Source organism: Hyla sarda, chromosome 9, assembly GCF_029499605.1.
Source record: "Hyla sarda isolate aHylSar1 chromosome 9, aHylSar1.hap1, whole genome shotgun sequence".
NCBI classification, from domain to species: Eukaryota; Metazoa; Chordata; class Amphibia; order Anura; family Hylidae; genus Hyla; species Hyla sarda.
Window position 1 is genome coordinate 109,567,373 of NC_079197.1, and position 23,791 is coordinate 109,591,163.

A 23,791-nucleotide genomic window follows, 5' to 3' on the forward strand; every position below is an offset into this window, starting at 1 on the left:
AGTAATTCCTCCACTTTAATTTGCATTTATTTACGCCATATGCTATAGATACAATTATTGTAATATCAAAAAGGTATAGTTTTTTTTTAAATCTTTTATACTAGGGTTTCTTAATTAGGGGACAGGTTATAGCCTTTTTTTTTTTTTTTGCACAATTTTGGGGTAAATATATTGTTTGATTCTTATACATTTTTATAGGGAATGGTGAAAAAGGGCAATTCGAACATTGCTTTTGCATTTTTTTTATCCTAATCAGCATACATAATGTAATGTCTTTTTTTCTATAAATTGTCATAAATAGATTTTTTTTCTATTATTCCAAATGTCATTTATTTTTTCCATATACAGGACTGTATGAGGGCCCATTTTATTTTTTTTCTGGGATGTGATGTGACTAAAAGTCAGCAGTTTCGGATTTTGGCTTTTTTTTTTTTTTTTTTTTTTTTTACACGTGTACGCCATTCACAGTACGGGACCATTAACGATATATTAAAACAGGTAAGACATATCCGCACACAGTGATGCCTATTATGTTTATCATTTTTATGTTTTATTTGTAAAATATGAAAAAGGCGTGATTTATTTTTTATTGGGAGAGGAGCTTATTCACTTTTTTAAAAATCTTTTTTTTTTTTACATTTTTTAAAGAGAAACGGACAATTATATCACCCACGCAAAATCCAATATACTGAGTTATAGTATGGGTGGATAGCTGCTTAAATAGGTAGATAGGTGCTATATTTCCTGACTTGTGCCAGTTTCTAAATCTGCTGGCATTGTGCAGCGCCTGCCTCAATATTCAGCTTGGGGGGGGGGGGGGGGGGGGTTGGGGGGTACTCTCATCCTCATTACACCTGACTCCTACTCATTGCCACCCCCCCTCCCACAAGGCCCTCAAGTCACAGAAGAGGGTAGGCAGGGGAGTGAATATTGATGATGCAGGGGAGCTGGGTGAGCTGGTTTCCCGCCTCCATTGCGTAGAGCTGCCTCAATTCCAGCTGGTTTAGAATTTAATCAGGAAATATGACACCTATATATATGTAAATAATCCCTCTTTTACAGCTCTTTTTTCACCCAAAATAGTTGTCAGTTTCTCTCAAAGTCCCCAGGACTATTTATAGCAATTTATTGATTGGTTGTTACTGTTCAGTGCTATGCTTTGGCATATCACTGATCACTAATATCTGCGATCCACTTGTATAGTCTGCCAGTGAATGGAAGCAGAGTAGCATGGAGAAGGTAAGAAGAGCTCCAGCTGCCATATTGACTCATCGGACCCCTGTGTGATCGCTGATGTCTGCCATAATCCATAAGGTCCCTGCTGCTGATAATTTAGTACCTGAAAGACCACAATTTAAACTTCATAGACTCAAAATGCATTGCCATACAGGGTCTGTGTGCACACCTTTACCATCTACATAAGGTGTTAAACAACCTCTATCCTAATAGAGGACCTGGCTCAGAGTATTACATAGAGCTCCCATAAATCTTTTTGAAAGAGTAGTAGTTCTGCTACTTTTAATGTAAATTTGCATCAATGTCCCCTAAATCCTGTATAAGGACAATTTTTTAGTTTTTCTGGAAATTTTCATCAAAATATTATTTTCAGCAGGTTACAAAATATCATCAATACAAAATCTTGTGGACTCTGTTGTTCTCCGTACACAAGAGCAGAAAACACACTGCACAAAGCATCAAAGGTTTATGTGGAATTTGGCAAACCATAAAATAAAATGCAGGGACACAAGTGACATGAAACCAGAGCGGTCAAATAAAGCACAACAAACGTAAGCAAGAAAATGTGGGCTGGAAAACCAGAAATATGTCTTCACAGGCCAAAGAAGAGACAAACCGCAAACTGAGCATCAAGATCTCCAAATGAACAGAAGAGGTAAAAAAAATTACACCATTCTGGGATCTGTTTAGGACAATTTCAGAAGTTATGCTCGGTAAATCTTTCACAATTCATTTTTGCATCAAATAGAGATCTTGATACTCAATATAACATTTTCAACATGTGGCACATTGGACAAACAGACGTGAGGCCGACTTGCTGGACACCAGAGATATCTTACCCTCGTATCGGGCCTCTTGTAGACCTGTTAAAACGCACAACAATGTCAAGACAAAGTACCTTCCGGGTAGCCTTCATACAAATGTGATCTGTGTAATAACATTCTTTAAGCATTTATTTTGTTACTCCCCTTTACAATTAGATTTTACCATAAAAGATATTGTTATTTAATTCCATTTGTTTACATATGTTAAATTTTATTGTAAATCTATACAGCCAAACAGACACCATCAGCAAGCAGCATAGATAAGTTGAGGGATCTACATGTAATGACTGATCATTTACTCAATGAAAGGAGTTGTGAGTAGAGATATTATATATATACACACACACACACACACACACACACACAGTCATGGCCGTAAATGTTGACACCCCTTACATTTTTCAAGAAAATGAAGTATTTCTCACAGATGGATTGCAGAAACAAATGTTTTGCTATACACATGTTTATCCCCTTTGTGTGTATTGAAACTAAACCAAAAAAGGGAGGAAAAAAAGCTAATTGGACATAATGTCACACCAAACTCCAAAAATGGGTTGGACAAAATTATTCGCACTCTTAACTTAATATTTGGTTGCACACCCTTTGGAAAAAACAATGCAAAGACTAAGTGAACTTCTCTCCTTTTTATCTGCTTTCAGGTGTGATTTTTATATTGCCCACACCTGTTACTTGCCCCAGGTGAGTTTAAAGGAGCATCACATGCTTGAAATAATCTTATTTTTCCACAATTTTGAAAGGGTGCCAATAATTTTGTCCAGCCCATTTTTGGAGTTTGGTGTGACATTATGTCCAATTAGCTTTTTTTCCCTCCTTTTTTGGTTTAGTTCCAATACACACAAAGGGAATAAACGTGTATAGAAAACATGTGTTACTGCAATCCTTTTCTGTGAGAAACACTTCATTTCCTAGAAAAATTTCAGGGGACCCAACATTTACGCCATGACTGTATGTGTGTGTGTGTGTGTGTGTGTGTGTGTGTGTGTGTATATATATCACAACAGGTCTTATGGATAAGACTTACTATCTCATTTCAGGGGTGGGATACATTAGGCAGCGATTGAACGGTGTGTTGGAAGCTGGAAATGGATATGTCAATTCTTGAAGCAGAAAATAATCCTTGTCAGGACCTTCCATCGATGTCCATTTGATTCCACAAGAATTCCATGCAGATTTTGAGACAGAATCCATATGGAAATGTCTGTTGAGATCTGACTTAAATGACTCAGCATGCACTGGTTTTTGTATAGAGAAGTAGAAGATTTCAGTTTTTCCTCATCATTTTCTCAGAGAAGTGGAAATTCAACTAAGGGTGATGGCCTAGATCAGTGTTTCTCAACCATGGTTCGGCTGTCCCGGCATGCTGGGAGTTGTAGTGTTGCAACAGCTGGAGGCATCCTGGTTGAGAAACACTGGCCTAGATGCCAGGTCTTGTGGGATGTTTCTGGTATGAAGTGGATATTTCCTACCCAAAAGTGGTCCAAGGAAGGACAAGCGTTGGTAATGATAGAAAGGTGTCGGGAATATTCTGAGCATCATGAGAAATAATTCAAGGTGTTGACTTCATCCCAAGGATAGTTGATCAGATTTATATTTGGGCGCCAAGCCCGAGTAGTCTCGTCCTTCCAGGACTTTATCTGCTACATATGCCATGGTGTCCAAAACCACGGACACCATCAGAGGCCTTGTAGGATCTAAGACTTGTTGGGTCGGAGCTGTATTGGCAGCATGAGAGGAGTTATCCCTATATTAGATGACTGATCGGTGTATAACTACTCCACTAAATGCATGCCATCAGGGATGTGAAAATCCTATCACCCATTGCCGGTACATGCAAATCCGGGCGCCAGGCAGGTGAATTTTTCTTGGATTTAGCCCTTCAGGCAAGCAGAGCTGGAACAACAACCCCCTCTGATTTTTAAAAAGGCAGCGCTCCGGTTATGGAGTCAACTACATACCCAGCGACCCCAGATTATTGCTGGGGGCTGCCGCTAATAGCCAGCATGTAGCTATTAACCCTTTAGACTGCCGCTGTCAAAGTTTACAATGGCGTCTAAAGGGAACTTTCAACCATCCCTGGTGGTCTAGTAGAGTGCAACCCCCTAATCTAAATGATTCTTTCTTAATGTGGTAAACCTTTTTTTTTTCTTTTTTAAATCAGTAGTAATATTTTTTTTTATATCAGCTGCTGTATGCTCCACAGGAAGTTCTTTTCTTTTTGAATTTATTTTCTGTCTGATCACAGTGCTCTCTGCTGACACCTCTGTCCATGTCAAGAACTGTCCAGAGCAAATCCCCATAGCAAACCTATGCTGCTCTGGACAGTTCCTGACATGGACAGAGGTGCCAGCAGAGAACACTGTGGTCAGACAGAAAAGAAATTCAAAAAGAAAAAAAACTTCCTCAGCAGCATACAGCAGCTGATAAGTACTGGAAGGATTACGATTTTTAAGGAGAAGTAATTTACAAATCTGATAAACTTTCTGCCACCAGTTGATTTTTTTAAAAATGGTTTTCCACTGCAGTACCCCTTTAAGAGTTACAATGGCTCTGCGGACCTCTCGGGTACAGCATCCCCTAGTGTTGGAGTGGCCTATTCATTAGTAATGATTGACTTCAAAGAAGGGTAAATAAGCAGGGGGCGCTCCCTGATGGGGTATATTAACAAGTGTGTACCCTGTACCACACCTGGGTGATATACCAACCTTGTGAAGTGGTTGCACTGAGCTGTGCTGTGCTTCAGGGTGATAGGCTGCTGCTCTCTTACCAGTACCGGATAGCCAAACTGGTGTCCGGTTGTAGTGGCAGATTGAAATAAATAATAAAAAGAAACCGGTTTTGATGAGGCGCTGCCCAGTGGGCAGTCAGAAAAGGAGGACTCGAGTGGCACAGGACAATAAATACTTTTTTGGTGAAGTTGGGACAACGCATTTCGGCATCCACTGATGCCTTCCTCAGGTCCAATTACAGTTCTAAGAACAATACATACACACACATATATATATATATATATATATATATATATATATATATATATATATAAAACACATAATGGAGTGTGACAATTCACAAGGGTAAGACATAGTAGAGGATGTGTGGCTGATAAAAATATGTATATATGTGTATGCATACACACACACATATATATATATATATATATATATATATATATATATATATATATACACACACATATATATACATATATATATATATGATTGAGTAAGGGGGTCAGCCATGAACTAATGCAGTGTTTTCCAAACAGTGCGTGTCCGTCTGTTGCAAAACCACAACTCCCAGCATGCCCGGACAGCCAAAGGCTGTCCGGGCATGCTGGGAGTTGTAGTTTTGCAACAGCTAGAGACACACTGTTGGGAAAACACTAATGTGGCACTGGAGTGTCAGAGAGGAAGTAGGGTGCTGTAGTCTAGATATGTAGCGCAGGACCACAGTGTTTGCTAAACTTTTCAATGTAAATGCCCACTTGGCACACAAGAAATATTAATCTGGAAAAGTGGCAAGATGGAAAGTAATTCTGAGGGGTTCGACTGAACAATTAACCGTCCCTCCTGAAAACATTTAGCATTTTTCCTGGAAATTACAGAATGTTTTAAATGACATTGTAAGCATTTGTCTCATTCATACCATACCAGGAATGAAGAAAATGTCTACACCACAACATTTCACAGCTAAGAATCCAATAGAATGCCCCTCTGATCACAGAAAAGTAACACACAGACATATGTCAATAGGCTCCACCAATATGTCACTCACCCTGTAATCTCGAGAAACATTTTCAGGGGGCACAGAACCGGAGATCTGACTGGATATTGTCGCTGCTATCAGCTGCTTGCACCATTCAACATGTGATCCAGTGGGACTGCAAGAAAGAACACAAACGCATCCAATAAACCAACACGATTTATAGGTTTTTATTCAGCTGCATTTTCCCCTGAAATCAAGAAAAAATCAGTAAACTTATCGATTAATAGGATGAAAACCTGAAATTTAGCCTTTGTCCATGTTCACAAAACGAAACCTGGTGGAAAAATGTCCGCCCATGTTATCCGGACAAACAATGCACAAATTTTCCACCATGTGAACATGGCCTAACAATTCTTTGATTAAAGTTGGAGATGTATGGCAAACTTCGAGAAGGATAGGAATTCCGGCGCTGACCAAGGAGGAGACAATGGAGCCAGGTGTGTAACAAACAGATTTAATCCAATGTGACGCGTTTCACAGGCATGATTAAAATTGAACCAGCTTTACTGTAACATGAAATGTGAAATTTAAAGATCTCCAGGATTGGAAAACATCCCCTATCCTAAGGATAGGGAATACGTTTCAGATCACAGGGGGTCCGACCGCTGGGACCCCCGCGATCTCCCATACAGGCCCTGGCAGTCCGCAGTAAGGGGGGCATGTCGACCACCACACAAAGCGGCGGCTGACACGCCCCCTCAATACAACTCTATGGCAGAGCCGGAGCCCTGCCTTCAACAATCTCCGGCTCTGCCATAGCGCTGCATTGAGGGGACGTGTCGGCCGGCGCTTCGTGCGGAGGTCAACAACACGCTATCTGGCCGGAGAGCCGGGGCCCCGTACAGGAGATGGTGGTGGGTCCCAGCGGTCATACCCCCTGTGATCTGAAACTTATCCCCTATCCTTAGGATAGGGGATCATTTTTTTCAATCCTGGACTACTCCTTTAATGGATTCGCTCACCAAGTATTGCTGTTACTATAATGGATGCCACCAAGAGATCTGCAGGTGGAGAGCAAGATCACAAATTGATAAAATATAAGAACTATTCTTGCCCTGCAATATTTGGCTAAAAACTAAAATTTTAAGAGAAACTATTCTCCGATACATAATTCCACACCTTTCATTTAATCTCTGCTTATTCTCTAATCTATAGGATACAGAAGAACATTTTCCTTGTGTGGGTTTCTAAAACTTCTGCCAAACCTCTGTAGCGTGCCAGGCCCAGTTGTAAGAGCTAATGGAAAGACTATATCAGAACCATTGACATTTCAGGGAGATACTTTAAGCCTTCAGTTTCTTAATATGGTGTTTGGCGGGTGAATTGTGCGGCTAGAGCTGAGGAATAGCTGGAATCGAAACTTTCCTTGTCACAAGCAATCAGGAGCGTCCTAGGAAAGAAATGGCTCATGCTCGGATTAGTCCACCTCTCACTGAAAATGACCTTTAGGGGAAAGAAAGGAAGAAATGATACTGGAAAATGAGAGATCCAATGTCGGAATGAGCTAATGGGCACTGAAGACATAATAATGTGTAAAGGCAATGGGGGAGATTTATCAAAACCTGTTCACAGGAAAAGTTGCCGAGTTGCCCATAGCAACCAATCAGATCGCTTCTTTCATTTTTCAGAGGACTTTTCAGAAATGAAAGAAGCGATCTGATTGGTTGCTATGGGCAACCCAGCAACTATTCCTCTGGACAGGTTTTGATAAATCTCCCTCAATGTCCACATTAACAACCATTATTTTGTCTTATGGTCCCATTCCTTGATGAAAATATCCTACAGCTCCTATGCAGACCTATATGATTCCACGGTAACAAACAACAAATAACCCTGGTATAGTCTGATCCTACAGTCTGTCTATATTTTGTAGGTTAGGAAAAAGTAGGGGGACAGATGGACGGGAATATGGCTGCATGGTCAGGCTACACAGCATTGTGTGACCATACAGAAACATAGATTTCTTAAAGGGGTAAAAAAAAATTTGTAGTAATATGCCCAGCCTGTCGGGTTCACACAACGATTTTGCTATACGGTTTCGGCATACGGTTTAAAAAAATATATTAAAAAAAATGCATGCAACCGCACAGAAAACCGTGCCTATAGACTTCCCATTCAAAACCGTATGCACCATATTGTATACGGTTGTCTCCGTTTTTCAAACCACACTGTTTTTTACTTTATTTTCTAGACAGATAACCATGGCCTACCACGTTTTTTGGTCCAGGTGAAAAACCGTATTAAACCATATACGTTTTTTTTTTTTTTTTTTTTTTTTAAAACATGGGAGTCAATGGGAACCGTACAGAATTGTATGTGTGTACGGTTCCTTCCAGTTTTCACCATACGGTTTTTGACTTTCCACATTTCTATAGCAAAATCGTGGGGTGAACCCACTCTAATAATAAATGAATTAAGCTTTAGGGAAGGGTCACACAACACGGAACTGCAGCGTATTTTACTTTGCAGATTGGCCGGTGACCCGACCCTTAGTGTGTCTCCAGCTGTTCCCCCCTGCTGGAGGCACACTAAGGGTCGGGCCACTGGCAGATCCTGCACGAGACCCCGGCTCTCCCTGGGAAAGGAGCATGTCAACCCCAACACCCCACCACCCCCGCCCCCACCACACACAAAGCGGCAGCTGACACGCCCCTCCTTTATCTCTATGGGAGAGCCAGAAATAGCCAAATGCTTAAACAAGACCATTAGCAAAAAAAGCTTCATTTTCCACTAAGTTAGTGGTCTCCAAATTGTGGACCTCTAGGTGATGCAAAACAGCTGTCCGGGCATGCTGGGAGTTGTATTTTTAAAGCATCTGAATGTCCGCAGTTTAGGAACCACTGATTTAGATCCACTGAAATAATGAATAAAGGCTGCAAAAGTATACGTATCCTATACAAAACACTGTTCCATATGCAAACTGAAAGGCTTCACACACTAACTGCCATGGTACCTGGCAAAATGTGTTTTTACATGAGCCATTCTGGCCCCAGGTAGTGCCTGCAATGGACTGCTGATTGCTAGGCCACTGATTTAAGCTGCAAGTCCACGTGCCACTCAACAATTAACTCTAAGGTTGGATTTACACTCCAATTGTGCCTTCTGTGGCACATGTACATCAGCAACCTTGGGATGCCAACGTATACGAGTTCAGAAAGGTACAGGCTCCCCTGACTTCAGCAGCCTAAACATAGCCAGCTAGTGATTTATTTTAAGTCAATTTTGAATGTACCGTATATACTCGAGTATAAGCCGACCCGAGTATAAGCCGAGGCCCCCAATTTCAACCCAAAATCCCAGGAAAAGTTATTGACTCGAGTATAAGCCTAGGGTGGGAAATACATCATCCCCCCCTGTCATCATCCAGACCCCAGTCATTAACATCCTCATCATCATCACCCTGTCATCACCCAGACCCTCATCATAATCACCTGTCATCATCCCCTTGTCATCATCCCACCCCCCCCCCCTTCATCATCCCCTTGTCATCATCCCACACCCCCCCTTCATCATCCCCTTGTCATCATCCCCACCCCCACTTCATCATCCCCTTGTCATCATCCCACAACCCCCCTTCATCATCCCCTTGTCATCATCCCACAACCCCCCTTCATCATCCCCTTGTCATCTTCCCACAACCCCCTTCATCATCCCCTTGTCATCTTCCCACAACCCCCCTTCATCATCCCCTTGTCATCATCCCACACCCCCCCCCCCTTCATCATCCCCTTGTCATCATCCCACACCCCCCCCTTCATCATCTCCTTGTCATCATCCGCCCTCAGTGGTCTTCAACCTGCGGACCTCCAGAGGTTTGAAAACTACAACTCCCAGCAAGCCCGGGCAGCCATCGGCTGTCTGGGCTTGCTGGGAGTTGTAGTTTTGAAACCTCTGGAGGTCCGCAGGTTGAAGACCACTGCGGCCTTCGACATCATCCAGCCCCCTCTCACCCCCTTTAGTTCTGTACAGTACTCGCCTCCGCTCTGCGCTGGTCCGGTGCTGCAGGACTGTCCGGTGGGGAGGTCGTCCGGTGGGATAGTGGTTCCGGGCTGCTATCTTCACCGGGGAGGCCTCTTCTAAGCGCTTCGGGCCCAGAATAAAGGCGTTGCCTTGACGATGACGCAGAAGTACGTTGGTAATGAACGTACCTCTGCGTCGTCGTCAAGGCAACGTGACTATTCTGGGGCCGGGCCCGAAGCGCTTAGAAGAGGCGCCCCCGGTGAAGATAGCAGCCCGGAACCACTATCCCACTGGACGACCTCCTCACCAGACAGTCCTGCAGCACCGGACCAGCGCCGAGCGGAGGCGAGTACTGTACAGAACTAAAGGGGGTGAGAGGGGGCTGGATGATGTCGAAGGCCGCAGTGGTCTGACGATGGCTGCCCAAGCTTGCTGGGAGTTGTAGTTTTGAAACCTCTGGAGGTCCGCAGGTTGAAGACCACTGCGGGTGGAGAGTTCACTCGAGTATAAGCCGAGGGGGGGGTTTTCAGCACAAAAAATCGTGCTGAAAAACTCGGCTTAAACTCCAGTATATACGGTATTTGTTCTGCAGCACACCACGCTTTTAAGTCTAAGTCAAAACATGTTTACATGTGGGAAATGACCAGGGCATAGTCACTAGCCAACTATATTTGTGCCTTAGGGTACATTCACACGGGCGGATTTTTTTTTGCGGGTTTTCCGCTGTGTATTTGAAAGTGGGCGGGCTCTTCTCGGCTGTCCGCAGCAGATTTTCCACGGTGGAATTTACGCTGCGGAAAATCCGCCACGGAAAATCTGCTGCAGACTGCCGAGAAGAGCCTGCCCCCTTTCAAATACACAGCGGAAAACCAGCAAAAAAAATCCACCCGTGTGAACATACCCTAAGAAGTTAATGGAGCCTATGCCTAACTGTGCTCAGCTCATATATGTCAGCAACCCATTCTGACAGGTTGAACCCACCCTTGAATGTAAGCACTAGCCAGAACAGCCTGTTTAAGAGCACCCCAAAGAAGTTGTGGCCCTCACCACATGGTGCTCACAGCTCACAACATATCACAGCTTAGACCACCCACAGACTTTCTTTAAAGGGGTTAATCATGGGTACATGGGTTATCAGTAAACCTTTTAGAAGGAAACAGGAAGAATCTGTGGCACCATAATATTAGCAATAGTACAGTACTCCTACCAAAAAAACTTCGGAGACCACAAAGCCATAGAAAAGAGAATAAGGCGAGTCTGCCATAGAAAAGAGAATAAGGCGAGTCTGCCACGCTTCATGTGGACACTGGGGCACGCTTATCATGGGATGTGTCAGAGAAATAACGGGATACTATGATTGTTACACAGGCAGCTTATTGACTTGAATGGGTACTGTATATATGTAGGGGGCATGTGTAGAAGGAAATCCGGAAACTCTTGTTTGAAATACAAGTGGAGGTGGTCTGAACATCGACCGCTTGTGAGTTCCCCCTCATTTGTGCCAGCATGGGTCATGGAGAAGCCCCATTAATACTACACGGCCTATCCAAGCACAAATTAACGCCATTCAATGGGCAGCACCAGCAATGTAAAGAGAATATCATGCTAATAGAGTCTTACATACCAAAAGCCCCTATGAAAAATGGGCCTCATTTCTCAAAACGGCCTTTGTTGCCCATAGATAATATATGATCAGTGCACATATAACTGCTGGAACTGAGACAGTGTACGGATAAAAGTGGTGATAGTTAAGTGGGCACAGTCATTACAAAAAGAGATATATACATATATACAGTACAGACCAAAAGTTTGGAAACACCTTCTCATTCAGAGTTTTCTTTATTTTCATGACTATGAAAATTGTAGATTCACATTGAAGGCATCAAAACTATGAATTAACACATGTGGAATTATATACATAACAAAAAAGTGTGAAACAACTGAAAATATGTCATATTCTAGGTTCTTCAAAGTAGCCACCTTTTGCTTTGATTACTGCTTTGCACACTCATTCTCTTGATGAGCTTCAAGAGGTAGTCACCTGAAATGGTCTTCCAACAGTATTGACGGAGTTCCCATAGATGCTAAGCACTTGTTGGCCCTTTTTGCCTTCACTCTGCGGTCCAGCTCACCCCAAACCATCTCGATTGGGTTCAGGTCCGGTGACTGTGGTGGCCATGTCATCTGGCACAGCACCCCATCACTCTCCTTCTTGATCAAATAGCCCTTACATAGCCTGGAGGTGTGTTTGGGGTCATTGTCCTGTTGAAAAATAAAAGATGGTCCAACTAAACAAAAACCGGATGGAATAGCAGCCGCTGCAAGATGCTGTGGTAGACATGCTGGTTCAGTATGCCTTCAATTTTGAATAAATCCCCAACAGTGTCACCAGCATAGCATCCCCACACCATCACACCTCCTCCTCCACACCAGCACACCTGTGAAGTGAAAACCATTTCAGGTGACTACCTCTTGAATCTCAACAAGAGAATGCCAAGAGTGTGCAAAGCAGTAATCAAAGCAAAAGGTGCTATTTTGAAGAACCTATAATATGACATATTTTCAGTTGTTTCACACTTTTTTGTTATGTATATAATTCCACATGTGTTAATTCATAGTTTTGATGCCTTCAGTGTGAATCTACAATTTTCCTAGTCATGAAAATAAAGAAAACTCTGAATGAGGTGTGTCCAAACTTTTGACCGATCAATAGGATGAGCCAGGAGAAGCGCATCCTCTCTCCACTCTGTCATGTGACCAAGAGAGTCATATAATGGAAGTCTATGGGACCTTCTTGCTCACATTGACACTGAGCAAGGAGAGAAGGGTTTAAAGCAGTGGTCTCCAACCTGCGGACCTCCAGATGTTGCAAAACTACAACTCCCAGCATGCCCGGACAGCCATCGGCTGTCCGGGCATGCTGGGAATTGTAGTTTTGCAACATCTGGAGGTCCGCAGGTTGGAAACCACTGGTTTTAAGGGTTCTTGCCCTGTAGTAACATCATCCCGGCACTTGTAGGGGTACAACAGTCATACCTGCTCTGACCTTACACATTTACAGTTGTTGAGGCTAGGGATCGACCGATATCGTTTTTTTTAGGGCCGATAGCCGATAAATTATACCGATATTCCGGTATAAGTTATCTGCTATTTACCTCCCCACACACACACACACACCCACACACACAGACCGCTGCAGATCATTGATTTAAAGCGGGCGCTTTAAATCAATGAACTGCAGCGGCTTTTGCGGTGCCATAGACCGCCGCCGCCACCCACTTCTCTCCCCCTGCCTGTCCGGGGGTCCTCCTGAGTCCTATCACCGCCACCGCCCCCCGAATCCCCCCACCGCTCCGTGCCCCCTACCGCCCCACATCGCACCCCCCAACACCCCGCCCTGGCCCCATTGCCTCCCCCATCCCCGGTTTTATAATTACCTGTTCCCGGTGCCCGGGGTCCACTCTACATCTGGCTCCGGTGGCGTCCTCCTGAGCTGTCACTGTGCGCAATGACGGTGACGTCACGTAACTCGTCATTGCGCACAGCGTAACGTAGGACGCAGCAGGAGCCAGAAGTAGCGTGGACCCCGGGAACAGGTGCAGTGGGGCGGTTGCGGTGCGGAGGGCGGGGCATTATCGGCAAGATAATTGCAGATACCGATAATGCCCAAAATCGTGATTATCGGCCGATCCCTAGTTGAGGCAGAAGTGTGCCCACCAGAAAGAAGTGCAAGTCGTTCCTTTACATTTCTTTTTAATTCCCTCTTGGCTTCAATTAAAAAAAACTGTATCTAAAAGTGTATGTGTGAACCCAGCCTAACAGCTCTCACACACTCCTAAAATACGACAGACCCTCGGATAGGGAACATACAATGTGTGTGGAGGTGTAAGGTGATCATACATGAGTATAAGGAAATGACACAATAAACCATGCCACGTTACCCTACGTTCATACTGTCGTTTGTCTCCGGCACTGTGAAGCTCGTTATTTTAGGATCGCGAATAATAGGAGAAAAATGTGTGCTCACATAAATTTTTCTTCCGCTACTCACTGCTAAAAAAAATAACGGTGAAATAATAGTGAACGGGGTCCATCGTGACCCGTCGGCACTGTCAGGTAATGGGCCCGTTTTCGGACGAAAAAAAAAAAGAAAAAGAGCCCGACGGCAGTGTGAAAGGAGTTACTGTCTCTGTCTCTGATGTATATCTCTCACATATATCTATGAGAGGCCAATGAAGTATTATCATAGGCTCCAATCTTTAAAGGGAACCTATCAGGGTTATGTTTCACCCCGAACATGCTCACTTGCTGGGAGCTGTAGTTTTGCACCATCAGAACACACACTGGTTGGGAAACACTGGGGTACAGGGAGAAATCACTGATGGCCGGCAGGTCGGGGAGTGTAGTTCCACTGCTGTCCAGTTTTATACTATGAATCAGGTCATCGTCCTGGCTCTGGGGCCCAATATGTCACACGGCAGCTCAGCCAGTCACTGACAGGACATCACTACGGGACAAGTGTCAGGAAGAGTCACAAGAAACAGGAAGAGGACCGCACTGGAACTGAGTAAATGCACCACCTCCCTGTATACAGGGTTGGAGCACACATGGCACACTAGGAGATGTATGCCGGTCTGAGGGAGCTTGTTATGTCAGGAAGCACTTGGCTTTCCTCACCAACCCCACAGCTTCTCCTTCATCGCTCCATAAGCCCAGAGTATTCCCAGCACAGCAGCACTCACCACAGTGCCATGCCAGTAAGATGACCGCACTGGGGATCTATCACTTATGAGACTGCCTGCACTGGAGACCTGTCACATATGAGACTGTCTGCACTGGAGACCTGTCATATGTGAGACTGCCTGCACTGGAGACCTGTCACATATGAGACTGCCTACACTGGAGACCTGTCACATGTGAGACTGCCTACAGGAGACCTGTCACATATGAGACTGCCTGCACTGGAGACCTGTCACATGTGAGACATCCTACACTGGAGACCTGTCACATGTGAGACTGCCTACAGGAGACCTGTCACATGTGAGACTGCCTACAGGAGACCTGTCACATATGAGACTGCCTGCACTGGAGACCTGTCACATGTGAGTCTGCCTATAGGAGGCCTGTCACATGTGAGACTGCCTATAGGAGACCTGTCACATATGAGACTGCCTGCACTGGAGACCTGTCACATGTGAGTCTGCCTATAGGAGGCCTGTCACATGTGAGACTGCCTATAGGAGACCTGTCACATATGAGACTGCCTGCACTGGAGACCTGTCACATATGAGACTGCCTGCACTGGAGACCTGTCACATATGAGACTGCCTGCACTGGAGACCTGTCACATATGAGACTGCCTGCACTGGAGACCTGTCACATATGAGACTGCCTGCACTGGAGACCTGTCACATGTGAGACATCCTACACTGGAGACCTGTCACATGTGAGACTGCCTACAGGAGACCTGTCACATATGAGACTGCCTGCACTGGAGACCTGTCACATGTGAGTCTGCCTATAGGAGGCCTGTCACATATGAGACTGCCTGCACTGGAGACCTGTCACATATGAGACTGCCTGCACTGGGACCTGTCACATATGAGACTGCCTACACTGGAGACCTGTCACATGTGAGACTGCCTATAGGAGACCTGTCACATATGAGACTGCCTACAGGAGACCTGTCACATATGAGACTGCCTACAGGAGACCTGTCACATATGAGACTGCCTACAGGAGACCTGTCACATATGAGACTGCCTACAGGAGACCTGTCACATATGAGACTGCCTACAGGAGACCTGTCACATATGAGACTGCCTACAGGAGACCTGTCACATATGAGACTGCCTACAGGAGACCTGTCACATATGAGACTGTCTACAGGAGACCTGTCACATATGAGACTGCCTACAGGAGACCTGTCACATATGAGACTGCCTACAGAAGAAAACTGCAGTCCATCTGAATGACATACAGAACTATCACCTGCATCATCCACCAGAACAGAGGACTCAGACAAGTGTCATGACAGGACAGGTCACGATTCAGACTGCAAAAATCATGGAAATACTAAAAGCAGCACCCCCCAATCTGCCGCTCTACAGCCGCTGCAACTACAACTCCCAGCATGCCCAGACACTGCAGAATGACAACAGCTGAAAAGCCACAGATTGGGGATGACTGAGGCTCCTGTGTACACAGCCATCCATCCATCCATCCCTCACACGAGCCGGTGGGTGTATCCCTGCACACTGGACCGCAGAGCTGACACTCCAATCCTCATCCGGGGCTCTACCTGTCCAGGGTCTCCACGCTGGGCTGCCGGGAGCTGGGCAGTGACGGCGGGGCAGCCGGTCTGGGAGGTTTCCTAGCAGCTGATGCTCCAGCGGTGCCGCCTCCTCCTCCTCCAGCTGTGCTCTCCAGACCCGGCACTTTATCCATGACTCGTCCCTTCCTTCTCCACCTCCTCCCCGGATGCTCGGGATGCAGCTGAGCCGCTTATCTCGCAGGATGGGCCGGATTGGAGGCCTCGCTTCCTGCCGGCTTCCTGCTGTGATGGAGGGGGGAGATTCACTCTGACGTCCCCGCTGTCACCCTGCTAGGACCGGCATGCACCGCGCCAGCGGACAACAACCCACAATGCAGCGCGGCGCAGAGAATCCGAGGAACGCTTCATCTCGTCCCCACAATGCCCCGCGGCGCAGATAAGCTGTGTAGTGCGGGAGCCGCTCTGTGTGACAGGAAATAGAGCAGTGATTACCATCGCTAAACTACAACTCCCAGCATGCTCGTACAGCTTTTGGCTGGAGATGTGTGAAAACTGCCCTATGGAGCCTAAAAAAATGGTGTATAAAATAAAAAGACAAAAAATGTGAAAAAGCCCCATCCCCTAATTAAAGTTTAAATCACCCCTTTTCCCCAATTTTTCAAATAAAATAAAAATAAACATTTGGGGGAAAGCCATGTGCATAAATGTCCGAACCAATAAAATATAATGTTAAGGAAACCGCACCATCAATGTTGTAAACGTAAAGAAAATTGAGAATTGCAGATTTTTGGTCACTTCACCTAGCAGAAAATAAAAAGTGATCTGAAAAGTCCCATCAGAACAGAAATGGTGCCAATAAAAATAGAGGTCACAGCGCAAAAAAATATGTCCCCTTCTGTATATGGGGAAAATGAGAAAGTTTTAGGGGTCAGAAGAGGAGAATTTAAAGGAGTAAAACATATCCTCTAATCAAAGGATAGGGGATACGTTTTAGATGGCAGGCCCCAGCAAGGCGGACACACCCACTTATGTATGGCATAGTGCTACATAGAGGGGCGTATTGGCCGCCACTTCCTGTGGGGGGTCGGCACACCCCCTTCCAAAGGACTGCCGGTGTGAGGTGAGATTTCCGAACCCATGCAAAAGTCGAACCGCTCCTCCCCTGAGGGGAGGAGTGGTTCGACTTTTGCATGGGTTCGGAAATCTCACCTCACACCGGGTGTCGTGCAGGAGATCGCAGGGGGAGGTCCTAGCGGTCAGACTCCCCACAATCTAAAATTTATCTCCTATCCTTAGGATTGAGGATACCTTTTAATAATAATTTTATTTATATAGCGCCTACAGATTCTGCAGCGCTTACAATTATGGGGTACAAACAAAGACAAGTATCAGACATAATATTACACAATAACTATTCAAACAAGAGGTGTGGAGATATGTTGGGGATATGTTGGGGATATGTTGGGGATATGTTGGGGATATGTTGGGGATATGTTGAGGATATGTTGGGGATATGTTGGGGATATGTTGGGGATATGTTGAGGATATGTTGAGGATATGTTGGGGATATGTTGGGGATATGTTGAGGATATGTTGGGGATATGTTGGGGATATGTTGGGGATATGTTGAGGCCAATTAGAGAATGTTATAGGCCTGTCTGAAGAGATGTGTTTTTAGGCCACGTTTGAAACTATGGATGTTGTTGTTGAGTCTGAGGGATTGAGGGATAGCATTCCAGAGAACCGGTGCAGCACGAGTGAAGTCTAGGAGACGGGAGTGAGAAGTTCAGATTATAGAAGATGTTAGTGTGAGATCATTAGCAGATCGGAGAGAACGTGTAGGATGGTAGACGGAGATGAGAGAGGAGATGTAGGGAGGTGCAGCATTGTGGAGAGCTTTGTGTGTGAGACTGAGGATTTTGTACTGTATTCTGGACTGAATTGGTAATCAGTGTAGTGACTGGCACAGGGAGGAGGCGTCGGTGTAGCGGCTGGAGAGGAAGATGAGTCTGGCTGCGGCATTAGGGATGGACTGGAGAGGAGACAGTTTGGAGAAAGGAAGACCTATTAGTAAAGAGTTACAGTAGTCTAGGCGGGAGTGAATCAAAGCAATAATGAGTTTTAGCAGTTTTACTGAAGTCCTCCAATCCCCCATTTTATGTTGGCTATATGAAGTGAGTGGATTGGACATGAAATATGAGGGATTTCACCATTTGTTTCTTATATCACTGTATGGTGGCTTGCCATGATCACACTGATTGGACAGTTGGTAATCCTCATTGGAGCTTCCCCCGATGTGTTCAGAACGTTGTCACAGCGGGTTCCTGATGCCCATAGGAGATAGGGCTGGGTAAGCAACATGTCCCAGTATCTTGATATACAGCATGATATATTGCAGCCGTACATCAAAGGTAAATGTCAAAAATCCTTCTAATGTACAGTGAGGGGTAAAATTATTTGACCCCCTGCTGATTTTGTTTGCCTACAGACAAAGGAATGATTAATACATCATTTTTATGAAAAAGAAAATTTATCAAAACCTGTCCAGAGGAAAAGTTGCCCAGTTGCCCAGTTGCCCATAGCAACCAATCAGATCACTACTTTCATTTTTAACAAGGCCTCTGCAAAATGAAAGAAGTAATCTGATTGGTTGCTGTGGGCAACTGGGCCACTCTTTCTTAGCGCAGGTTTTGATAAATCTCCCCCCATGTCTTACAGCTCACCACTTCTTGGTACTGATTGTAGAAATTTCCAACCCGGGTGCACGGAACATAGACTCACAGCCATTCTGTAATTCTGGAAAAGAGGGTCCAGCACTCCAGGGTATATTAAAAAATTACTTCCAATGTTATTAACGATCCATTAAAATATCCAGTGGACTACAAAACATGTTAAAACCCACGCGTTTCGTCTTTATCAAGGCTTATAGAAAATGGCCCTAGACACGATTATAAGTAGGATATAGTACTTGACACCTTTTTCTACTCATATACCTGGTTGAGAAGATGCAGTGCAAAAGAGTTAACCTATTCCTTGCTACAGAAATCAGTATACAATGACAAAACACAATACTTATGGGCAATGCACCCTCGTAGCGATCGGAATATAAATATGTACATACAAAAATTCACTGTCTATTGCGTTAAAAAATTTTAAAACAGTATACATTGCAAATTGATACAAAATTGCGTAACTATTGAGATCAATAGACTGGTTCACACTAGAAACTGTCTATAAAGATATTTTAATAGAAATACATTATATCTGTCTTGTAATTCAAGCCCTTGGGAATCCTTGTATCCATTTTAAGTATCCAATAGACCTCTCTTGGACCAGACCTACGGGGAGCAAGATTCCTTTTTGAGTTTTTTAAATAATAATGATGACAATTTAAGTTTTACTATGGAGTTTGGAGAGACTTCCATTCATTTTTTGGATACAGAACTCATTGGAGATGTACAAACGGGAAGGATACTTTCCAAATTATATAGGAAAAGCATTTCAGCTAACACATTGTTACATGTTAAAAGCTCCCATGAAAGACACACTGTCAAATATCTCCGGAAGGGAGAATTTATTAGGGTGAGATGAATATGTTCGGAAGATACGTTTTTCCATAATGAATGTGAACAGATTGAGAGACTCCTCAGGAGTAGAGGCTATGCTAAGGGTCTTATAGACCATGCCAAACAACAGGTCGCTTCTAGACCTAGATCTAATTATCTATACAAAGGCAGCAAAACATGAAATAGCCATACAGCAGGTTCCAACATAGTCAAGAATATTCTCAAGTAAAAACCATTATAAAGAGATACTTAACCATTCTAAAGCAAGATCCCATTTTAGAACGCATACTGGAAAAGGATGTACTTTTGTAGCGAAGCGTAATGTTACCCTTGGTAACCAATTATCTCCCAGCTTTTTTCAGAACAAAAACAACATTTCCAAGCAGAAAACCTCTTCTTGGTTACCATACAAAGGCAGTGTTGCATGTGGTAAGCAACACAAATACATGATACAGACTTCTAGTTTTAAATCTGAATCAACACAACAAACATTTAACATTGTCCTCATTTGTGATATATTGCATAACTTGCTCACCGTCCAAAATGCAGTGTATGGGGTCTGCTTTGAGAAAGTTAAGAAAGCGCATCGTGGAACACGTAGCAGGGGCAAAACCTCAGCCTGGGATACACACTAAAGCGGTATCTGGAGCGTCTAGACATTTTAGAGACCCCCATGATGGTTCCTGTTTTGAAATGAAAGTGTGCGTCCTTGAACATGGGGGGGGGGGGGGGGGGGGATTGGGTTAAAAGGTTACAAACAAGAGAGGTCTATTGGATACTTAAAATGGATACAAGGATTCCCAAGGGCTTGAATTACAAGACAGATATTAAGTATTTCTATTAAAATATCTTTATAGACAGTCTCTAGTGTGAACCACTCTGCCTTTCTGCACAATCTTTAGTTACGCAATTTTGTATCAATATGCAATGTATCCTGTTGTCATTTTTTACCACAAGACAGTTGTCTATTGCGGATGTATAAATTTGTGTATGTACATATTTACAGTCTGATTGCTACGAGGGTGCATTGCCCATAAGTATTGTGTTTTGTCATTGTATACTGATTTCTGTAGCAAGGAATGAGTTAACTCTTTTGCACTGCCGTGAGAGTCAATTCTCATCCAGGTGTATGAGCAGGAAGAGGTGGGCTTATCCAAGTTCCATATCCTACTTATAATCGTGTCTATGGCCACTTTCTATAAGCCTTGAAAAAGACATCAGCGAAACGCGTGGGTTTTAACATGTTTTGCTAATGGATTGTTAATAAAGTTGGAAGTAGTTTTTTAAGATACCCTGGAGTGCTGGACCCTCTTTTCCTGAAGTGGAAGTCTTCCTATATATTTTTTATGGTAGATTTTGTGAGACACAGAATAACAAAAAATCCAGAAAACGCATTTCAAATAAGATATTATTTGATTCACATTTTACCTTTGCAAAACATGACTTAGTACTTGGTGGCAAAACCCTTGCTGGCAATCACAGAGGCCAGAGGTTTCTGTAGTTGGCCACCAGGTTTACACACATTTGAGGAGGGATTTTGCTCCACTTCTCTTTACACATCCTCTCCAAGTCATTAAAGGGGTACTCCGGTGGAAAACCTTTTATTTTTTTTTAATCAACTGTGCTAGTTAATTAAAGTTAAACAGATTTGTAAATTACTTCTATTAGAAAATCTTTACCCTTCCAGTACTTTTTAGCAGCTGTATGCTACAGAGGAAATTCTTTTCTTTTTGAATTTCTTTTTTGTCTTGTCCACAGTGCTCTCTGCTGACACCTCTGTCTGTGTTAGGAACTGTCCAGAGCAACATAGGTTTGCCATGGGGATTTTCTCCTGTTCTGGACAGTTCCAGACACGGACAGAGGTGTCAGCAGAGAGCGCTGTGGATAAGACAAAAAAGAAATTCAAAAAGAAAAGAATTTCCTCTGTAGCATACAGCCGCTAAAAAGTACTGGAAGGGTAAAGATTTTCTAATAGAAGTAATTTACAAATCTGTAACTTTCTGGAATCAGTTCATTTAAAAAAAATTAATAAATTCCACCGGAGTACCCCTTTAAGGTTTTGAGGCTGACATTTGGCAACTTCAACCTTTAGCTCCCCATAGTTTTAGTATGGGATTAAGGTCTGGAGAATGGCAAGGCCACTCCAGGACCTTAATGTGCATCTTCTTGATTCCTTTGTGGTATATGCAGTGTTTTCGGTCAGTGTCATGCTAGAATACTCATCCATGGCTCAATTTTAATGCCATGGCTGAGGGAAGGAGGTTCTTACCCATGATTTAACGGTACTTGGGCTCCATCCATTGTCCCTTTAATGCAGTGAAGTGGTCTTATCCCCTTAGAAAACACCCCCAAAACATAATGATTCCATGTGTGACAGTAAGGATGATATTCTTTGGGTCATAGAAAGCATAACTCCTCCAAACACGGCCAGTTGAGTTGATTCCAAAAAATCTTGATTTAGGTCTCATCTGACCACAACACGTTCAACCAGTTCTCCTCTAAATCATTCAGGTGTTTATTGCCAAATTTCAGATGGGCCTGTACATGTGCTTTCTTAAGCAGGGGAACCTTGCAGGTGTTGCGGGATTTTAGTCCTATATGGCATAGTGTGTTACCAATTGTTTTCTAGGTGACTATGGTCCTAGCTGCCTCGACATCATTGACAAGATCACCCTGTGTAGTTCTAGGCTGACTCCTCACTGTTCTCAGGATCTCTAAGACTTAACAAGGTGAGATCTTGCATGGACCCCCAGACCGAGAGAGAGTTATTTTATATTTCTTCCATTTGTGAATAATTGCACCAACTGTTGAAAACTTCTCACCAAGCTGCTTGGCGATGGTCTCATAGGCTATTCCAGCCTTGTGTAGGTCTACCGTCTTTTCCCCGACATCCTTGGACAGCACTTTGGTCTTGGCCATGGGGGTTTGAAATCATTACCTATATAAACGACACCTGGGAGACAGAATTTTTGCTGATTGGTGGTGGTGGGGGTCACTTATAGATTGTTTTCCCATTTTAAATAATGCATAACTTATTTGAAATGCATTTCCTGTATTTTTTGTTGTTTTTTTCTCACTTTTTAAGTCTACCATGCATGTTTTGTATGATCTAATAAAGATCAATGGTTGACTTATCAGCAGTATCCTGGCATGACAATTATTGACTATTATGCCAATGCCCTGATGTGACACTTGCACAAGGGTTGTCCTAATTAAATAATCTACAGTCAATTCTGCATTAAAGTTACATTTAACCCCTTAAGGAATCAGCATTTAGTTTTTGCATTTTTGTTTTTTCCTCCCTACCTTTTAAAAATTATAAACCTTTCAATTTTGCACCAATCCATATTATGGCTTATTTTTTGCATCACCAATTCTACTTTGCAGTGATTTTACCCAAAAATCCACAGTGAAATGGAAAAACACAATTTTGTAACTTTTGGGGGCTTCCGTTTCTACGCAGTACATTTTTCGGTAAAAATGACACCCTATTATTCTGTAGGTCCATACGGTTAAAAGGATACCCTACTTATATAGGTTTGATTTTGTTGCACTTCTGGAAAAAAAATCATAACTACATGCAGGAAAATGTATTCGTTAAAAAATTTCCTCTTCTGACCCCTATAAACTTTTTTTTACTTTTCCGCATATGGGGATGTATGAGGGCTCATTGTTTGCGCCGTGATCTGAATTTTTTTTTTTTTATCGGTACCATTTTTGTTTTGATCTGACTTTTTGATCGCTTTTTATAAATTTAATGGTATAAAAAGTGACCAAAAATACGCTATTTTGGACTTTGGAATTTTTTTAAGTGTACGCAATTGACCTTGTGGTTTAATTAACAATATATTTTTATAGTTTGGACATTTACGCATGCGGCAATACCACATATGTTTATATTTTTATTTACATAGTTTTTTTTATGGGAAAAGGGGGAAGGGGTTAAATCACATTTATTAACACTTTCTTTGCAATGTTATAGCCCTCATAGGGGACTATAACATTGCACACACTGATTTCCTACACTGTTCACTGCCATTGCATTAACACGGCACTGATCTGTGTTATTGCTGCTCGACTGCTCCAGCCTGAACAGTCATTCGGCGATCGGACACGCAGGAGGCAGGTAGGGATCCTCTTAGTGTCCT

General features: G+C 43.4%; 1 protein-coding gene across 8 annotated transcripts in view; it reads right to left on the bottom strand.

Annotated features, from left to right (window-relative positions):
* MTMR1 (myotubularin related protein 1) overlaps positions 1–16,503 on the bottom strand; it is an 87,441-nt gene extending 70,938 nt beyond the window's left edge. For 5 of the 8 annotated variants that reach the window (XM_056541092.1, XM_056541088.1, XM_056541087.1 and 2 more), the window contains exons 1-3: positions 16,105–16,503; positions 5,853–5,958; positions 2,076–2,099 (exon numbers count right to left, since the gene is read on the bottom strand). In XM_056541092.1, the coding sequence (XP_056397067.1) occupies positions 2,076–2,099; positions 5,853–5,958; positions 16,105–16,250 (276 nt within the window). In that variant the 5' untranslated portion in view covers positions 16,251–16,503. The remainder of the gene's footprint in view (positions 1–2,075; positions 2,100–5,852; positions 5,959–16,104) is intronic. The other 3 variants (XM_056541093.1, XM_056541091.1, XM_056541090.1) reach the window with 1 other exon arrangement.
* Between the last annotated feature and the right edge of the window lie 7,288 nt (positions 16,504–23,791).